Here is a 7242-nt window from a genome sequence, read left to right on the forward strand (position 1 = left end):
CCAGGAACAGGTGCTCATTCTTTCTGTCTGCATTTCAGATCTCAGGGAAGACCTGGGTGCCAGGGAATTTCCAGTCGCCTCTGGGTTGGTGGCCGACACCAGGAGTGTGCAGTGAGGACCACGATGTCCAACCCCTTCCTGAAGCAGGTCTTCAACAAGGACAAGACCTTCCGCCCCAAGCGCAAGTTTGAGCCCGGCACCCAGCGGTTCGAGCTGCACAAGAAGGCACAGGCCTCACTGAACGCGGGGCTGGACCTGAAGCTGGCCGTGCAGCTGCCCACCGGTGAGGAGCTCAACGACTGGGTGGCAGTGCACGTGGTGGACTTCTTCAATCGTGTCAACCTCATCTACGGCACCATTAGCGATGGCTGCACCGAGCAGTCCTGCCCCATCATGTCGGGAGGCCCCAAGTACGAGTACCGCTGGCAGGACGAGCACAAGTTCCGCAAGCCCACAGCACTGTCGGCCCCACGATACATGGACCTGCTCATGGACTGGATCGAGGTGCAGATCAACAACGAGGACATCTTTCCCACCAACGTTGGTGAGTTGGGTAGCCTGGGGTGAGGGCCGGGGAAGGGGGGGGTGTTTTTAATAACAGTTTACTGAGATAGAATTCACAAACCATGAAATCCACCCATTTAAAGTGTAAGTTCAGTGCCGTTTAGTATATTCACAGGGTTGTGCAACCATGCCTTCTGATTCCAGAACATTTCAGTATCCCCTATCCCCATGAGCAGTCACCCCATCCCTCTCTCCCCGCCCAGTAACCACCAATCCACTTCCTGTCCCTGTGGATGTGCTTGTTCTGGGCATTTCACATAAATGGAATCACACTGTGTGGCCCTTTGTGTCTGGCTTCTCTCACTGAGCATCATGTGTTCATTGTTCACCCACATCGTAGCGAGTGTCAGTGCTTCACTCCTTTTCATGACTGAGTAATATTCCAGTGTGTGGATCGGCCATGGTTTGCTTCATGTTAAGGTTCTTGAGATGGGGAGGTTGTTCTGGATTATCCAGATGAGCCCTAATTTCATCAGAAGGGTCCCTGTGAAAGGAAGGCAGAGGGACATTTGACACACAGAGAGAGGGTGATGTGACAACAGGAGAAGGAAGACGTGATCATAAGCCCAGGAATGTCAGCAGCTTCCAGCAAAGGCAGGAAATAGATCCTCCCTGGACCTTCCAGAAGGAAGCAACCCTGCCCACACCTGACATCAGCCCCATGAAACTGACGTGAGGCTTCTGGCCTCCAGGACTATGAGGGAGCACATAGGAGTGATTTTAAGCACTAAGTTGGTGATAATTTGTTACAGCAGTCCTAGGAGACCCACACATAGGCCCCTCTCACTGTCACCATTGGCATCAACACAGCACCATGGAAGACAGTTTGTGGGGAACCAGCTCTTGGTCGCTGACGGGGTCTGCACCTGGTCAAGTTTCTCACCCCTCTGGACCTCCCTCACCCTCTGTACAGGCAGAGGGCTTTCAGAGGCCCATCTGAGAAAAGACTGACTCAGAATAGACGCTTTCCCAAAACAGGGATTCACAGGTGCCCCCACCCGCCCTGGAGTCCATGTCTGCACATGCTCGCTGTTCTGACTCACAGCCTCCTGGGTCCCCCTAAAGTCCTGACAGCTCCTCAAGGGGCCCTCATCCTAGAACTTAGACCCTGAGTCCTCTAGTCAGTTCCTTGCCAATGGAATGGTAATTCTAGCAATTTTACCAGAGAGGAAACTGATGACCAATGGAGAGAAAATGAGCTTGGCAGCCCTACCCTGTTTGGCTCAGTGGATAGAGTGTCGGCCTGCAGACGGAAGGATCTCAGGTTCGGTTCCAGTCAAGGGCGCATGCCCAGATTGCAGGCTCGATCCCCAGTAGGAGGCGTGCAGGAGGCAGCTGATCAATGATTCTCTCTCATCATTGATTTTTTTTATCTCTCTCTCCCTCTCCCTTCCCTCTGAAATCAATAAAAATATATTTTTTAAAAAATGAACTTGGCAGATGCCACATGGCTGCCCAGGCAAGGGTCTGAGGCCACACCACCAGACTCCAGGCTCTCTGGGCCCAGCCTCTGCCACATCGCGGGGTCTGGGTGCACCGCTGCTTTCCTTGGGAGCCTCTCTGTCCCAGGCCACATCTTCCTGCCCTGTTTGCAAACCCCAGGCCCTCAGCCTGTTCTGACCCCCAGCCAAGCCAATGGAATAAAATGCTTTGCACGGACAGCAGCGTCTCTGCTTCTTGTCTGTGGTACTTCTGAGAACCAGTCTGCCGGGTGCTCCCTGGGGTTAGACTTATGGCTGAGCCAAGAAAGGACGGGGTCCAAATTTCATCCCCATGTCCCACACCTGTGCCATTGACACCTGTGCACCCACTTATCCCCAAGCCACCAGCTTATGCTCTTTAATGTTAGATTAGGGTGGCATACTTCTCCTGTGAAGGACCACACAGTAGCTCTTCATTGGCACTGCTTGCAGAGGTAGCAGCCATCTCCTGCTTGGCATCATGGCTTCCCTTAGACCCCTCGTGGAATCCAGGATTGTCAAAAAGAGGACCAAGGCCCGGCCAGTGTGGCTCAGTGATTGAGCATTGAGCTATGAACCAGGAGGTCACAGTTCAATTCCCGGTCAGGGCACATGCCCAGGTTGCGAGCTTAATCCCCAGGAGGGGGTGTGCAGGAAGCAGCTGATCAGTGATTCTTTCTCATTATTGATGTTTCTACCTCTCTCTCCCTCTCCCTTCCTCTCTGAAATCAATAAAAATAGACATGTTTTTTAAATGAGGACCAAGAAGTTCATCCAGCACCAGTTAGACCGATATATCAAAATTAAGTATAACTGGTGGAAACCCAGAGGCATTGACTATGGAGTGCACAGAAGATGCAAGGCCAGATCTTGATGCCCAACATTGGTTATGGGAGCAGCAAGAAAACACAGCATATGCTGCCCAGTGGCTTTTGGAAGTTTCTGGTCCACAGTGTCAAGGAGCTTGAAGTGCTGCTGATGTGCAACAAATCTTACTGTGCTGAGATGCTCACAGTGTCTCCTCAAAGAACCACAAGCCATTGTGGAAAGAGCAGCCCAGCTGGCCATCAGTCACCAATCCCAGTGCCAGTGAAGAAAATGAATAGACAGAATGTATCCTATATAATAAAAGGCTAATATGCAAATCAACTGTACAGTGGAACAACAGGTCACTATGAAGCGTACTGATAGCCAGGGGGCAGATGCTCAATGTAGGAGCTGCCCACTGGTGGTCAGTGCGCCGCTCCCACAGGAGCGCCACTCAGCCAGAAGCCTGGCTCACGGCTGGTAAGCGCAGTGGTGGTGGTGGGAGCCTCTCCTGCCTCCGCAGCAGCGCTAAGGATGTCCGACAGCCAGTTTAGGCCTGCCAGTGGGCCTAAGCCGGCAGTCGGACATCCCCCGAGGGCTCCTGGACTGCTAGAGGGTGCAGGCCAGGCTAAGGAACCACCCCCAAGTGCACAAATTTTGTGCACCGGGCCTCTAGTTTGTGTTAATAAAACCATAAAATTCTATGGAACAAAAAAAAAGGACCACACAGTATATCTTTCCAGCTTTATGACCCAGAAGGTCTCTGTCTCAACTACTCAGACCTGCCATGTAACCCAAAAGCTGTCATAGATACTGTGTAAACAAACAGGTGGGCCTGTGTTCTAATAAGACTTTATTACAAAAGCAGGCAGTGGGCCAAATTTCAACCCCTGCACGAGAATACCATTGCATGCTTAGGCTATGCAGTCCTGGAGATTACCTTTCTTTTTTTCTTTCTTTTTTATTCTTCCCTGAGGACATGTTTAGAGAGAGGAAGGGAGGAGAGAGAGAGACATTGATCAATTGCCTTTCATACTGCTCCAACTGGGGATCAAAAACCTGAAACCCAGGCCTGTGTCCTGTCTGGAAATCAAAGCAGCAACCTTTAGGTGCACAGGATGATGCTCAACCGACCGAGCCACTCTGGCCAGGCCTGGAGATTACATTTCTAAGCCCTTCTCCTAGGATGAGCTGCTCCTAATCACTCCCCTTCCCAGCATCACCCTTGCTGACTCCTGATACCCCCTCTCCGAGGGAATACAAGAGCCATCAGTCTCATGTGGAGGAGGTCATCTGGCCCCAGAGTCAGAGGAGTGAACAGAGCCAGGCTGGTCCTTCCATGTACAGAGACCCTGTTCTTTCCCAATTGCCTTTTAACTGGACACATCTCAGACCTTCCGCTGTGGTGAGCAGCTGGTTGGCTCCTCATGTCAGCGTCAGGTCCCAGTTTTGCTGCGGACACTGTATCTTGAGCCTTCTGGCACATGGATAGCCTGCACTCACCTGGACTTCATTGGGCCATTACTCAGCCATCCATAGGCCCAATAACCACAGTGCTGCCCAGCTTATTACCTCCCATCTCCTGAGAGTGTGTGTCTGGTGCACCACAGCTTTCCCACGGTTAGCCACATCTGTGTCCTCACCTGGCCCCTGAGCCCCTCTCTTCGAGGATGGGCTGATCTGGCCCTAGCTTAGTGGGTTAGAGCATCGTCCCGCTATACCAAGGTTGCGGATTCAATCTCCGGTTGGGGCACATACAAGAAGCAACCAATGAATGCATAGATAAATGGAATAACAAATCTATGTGTTTCTCTCTCTTTCTCAAATCAATTTAAAAAACAAAAAGGATGGGCCAGTCTGTCAGTCCTGGTCCCAGGCCACCTCCCTGGTAGCACTGGTTGGACCTTGTGAACATGTGGCTTCTATCTTGCCTGTGGGACGAAGGGGACCTGAAGTCTTGGTGGGGTAAACAGGCAGGAGCAGGAGGAGCCCATGGTGGCCCCACGCACAGCAGCATGAATGTGCCTGAGGCACCAAACTGTCGCCTAGAGTGACTCGGATAGGGAAGCTCAAGGTGGGTGCACTTTACCAGTTTTTTAAAGTAAAGAAATTAAATACAATAACAGGAGAAGAAATTGCAACATGGTGTATGGATTCAATTAAGCTCTGACAAGTACATGAAATTATATTATAAAAACATAGTTAAACCTTGGCCGGTGGCTTGGTTAGCATGTCGTCCTGTGCACCAAAAGGTTGTGGGTTCGACCTCTGGTCAGGGTGTGTGCTGGAGGCAGCAGCCAGTGTTTCTCTCTCATAGTGATGTTTCCCTCTCTCTCTTTCTCTCTCTCTCTTCCTTCCTCTCTCTCTAAAAACCAATAAAAACATCCTCGGGTGAGGATTTTTTAAAAACTACTTAAGATGGAGAGAAAGATATCAAGTGGAAAATAGAGGTCAAAAAAAATATGTTTTTAGGGGTTGTCCCATTCTATTAAGAAAAATAAATGTTACTAGAAATACACACCTACACATGGCCAGATCCCAAAGTACACATAGCAGATCCACAATTTGCACACGTGGGCGGGGAATAAAATGTTGGTTACGGGTTCTGGGAAAGGAGCTAGGCAAAGGCAAAAGGGATGTGTGGCACCCAGCACATCCCAGTGAGGGCCGGACCAGCGGGGCCAGAGCAGCTGATGTCGGAACCCGGAGGATGGGCTGTACCTAGGCCTGTCCTCCGGTCCCCGGGCGTAGTTACGCAGCAGAACCGTGGGTTTCTCGTGGCATTCGGTGGGCTCCCTGGAGCTGGAGGTGGGAAGACCAGGGTGGGGATCAGGAAGCCGAGGATCCTGGAGAAAGGGGCTCCTTCCTGCGGACAGACACCTCCCACCCAGGCAACACTGACTTCAGAGGAAACGGGACGTGCGCTGTGTGAGCTTGGGCAGGAGCCCAGCCTCCCGAGCCTCTAGTTCACAGGCTGTTCGCACCGCAGTCCAGGGGCAGTGTGGTGTCAGGGCCAAGCTGGGCCCGAGGCTGCTTCCTGAGTGCCCTGGCCCTCTCTGTTCACAGGCACGCCGTTCCCCAAGAACTTCTTGCAGGTGGTGAAGAAGATACTGTCCAGGCTGTTCCGCGTGTTCGTGCACGTCTACATCCACCACTTCGACCGCATCGCGCAGATGGGCTCCGAGGCGCACGTCAACACCTGCTACAAGCACTTCTACTACTTCGTCAAGGAGTTCGGCCTCATAGACACCAAGGAGCTGGAGCCACTGGTGAGTGGGCCCGGGGCTGAGGGGACCAGGGAGGGGACCCTGGGGCCAGTAAACCGGGTTTTATGAATCATTTTATTGGCACACTCAGCCGTTCACTTACTACTCCTGCTGCTCTCGGCAACAGGGCAGAGGTGAGCAGCCAGACACCATCTGGCCTCCAGGGCTGACAGGTGGCCCCTCAAGCCCTTCACAGAGCTCCCACCCCAGCCCTAGGCGCGCTGCTGTCTGTTCCCTTTCCTGTGAGGTTTGACCTTAAGTGAGGCCCACGAGTCTCCTGAGGCTGCACCCCCTGCTTCTCTGTGTGTGTGTGATACCCGTCACCTCTGTGTCAATCCCTGATGTCCTGCTTGTTCTTAACAGAAAGAAATGACCGCACGGATGTGCCACTGAGAGCCCCTGGGCCCCGCTGTCACCGACGCAGTGCCAGGGGACACTCGACTTGAGGGCCACCTTCCCGGAACATGGACTGTGTTCCGCCCTGGCAGCTCGCTGACCCCCACAGTTGTCAGGTGGTGACCTCTGTGCCCCCAATGCTGCACTGGACACCGGGGTCGAGTCCTCTCTCTGATTCTGAGATGACAGCAGCTGTGGGTCCATGCACCACGGGCCCAGCCTCCCAGAGCCCCACGGGGGGAGCTTGAACTTGAACTCTGTGATTCTGTATGCTGTGAGCAACTGGGAAAATCCACTTTATCTCTAAAGCACTTGGATCTGCCTGGAGGCTGGAACTCTGCTTGCCCTTCGCAGGCCTGTCCCGTGATGCCCCTAGCATGCTCGGCCAGGAGAGGACAGACTGCGCAGGCTCAGTCAGCAAAACAGGAACCGCCTCTGCTGGGCTTCAAGCCTCAGTTCCCTCGCATGCCTGCTGAGCCCCATGTCCGTGCCATGAGCGGTACGACGCGGCCCTGGCTCTCTCCCCTCCTCCGCTCCTCCTCAGTCCCCTGTTCCTCCAGGTCCTCCAGAACATTTGGCTCATCCGTCAGGGTTTCCTGGGGCCCTTTCACATATCATAAAAGATCGAGTTTCTGTTTATTTTTATATTTTTGTTAATACCCGAGGATATTTTTCCCATTGATTTTTTTAGAGAGAGTGAAAGGGAGGGAGGGAGGGGGAGAGACAGAGAGAAACATCAGCGTGAGAGA

General features: G+C 52.8%; 1 protein-coding gene across 1 annotated transcript; it reads left to right on the forward strand.

Annotated features, from left to right (window-relative positions):
* On the forward strand, positions 1-6889 carry MOB3A (MOB kinase activator 3A). Its single transcript, XM_005858836.2, has 3 exons — positions 1-544; positions 5898-6100; positions 6461-6889. The coding sequence occupies exons 1-3, from the start codon at positions 124-126 to the stop codon at positions 6488-6490; spliced, it is 654 nt and encodes a 217-aa protein (XP_005858898.1). The 5' UTR covers positions 1-123; the 3' UTR covers positions 6491-6889.
* The last annotated feature ends 353 nt before the right edge of the window (positions 6890-7242 follow it).

Source organism: Myotis brandtii, unplaced genomic scaffold (genome assembly GCF_000412655.1).
Source record: "Myotis brandtii unplaced genomic scaffold, ASM41265v1 scaffold122, whole genome shotgun sequence".
Lineage (NCBI taxonomy): Eukaryota > Metazoa > Chordata > Mammalia > Chiroptera > Vespertilionidae > Myotis > Myotis brandtii.

What these genes read in the sequence shown, in the direction of transcription:
- MOB3A (XM_005858836.2), top strand. Translation starts at nt 124, where the DNA reads ATGTCCAACCCCTTCCTGAAGCAGGTCTTCAACAAGGACAAGACCTTC. An exon ending in CATCTTTCCCACCAACGTTG is followed by an intron (nt 545 to 5,897) that starts GTGAGTTGGGTA and finishes CTCTGTTCACAG; the next exon opens with GCACGCCGTTCCCCAAGAAC. An exon ending in CCAAGGAGCTGGAGCCACTG is followed by an intron (nt 6,101 to 6,460) that starts GTGAGTGGGCCC and finishes TGTTCTTAACAG; the next exon opens with AAAGAAATGACCGCACGGAT.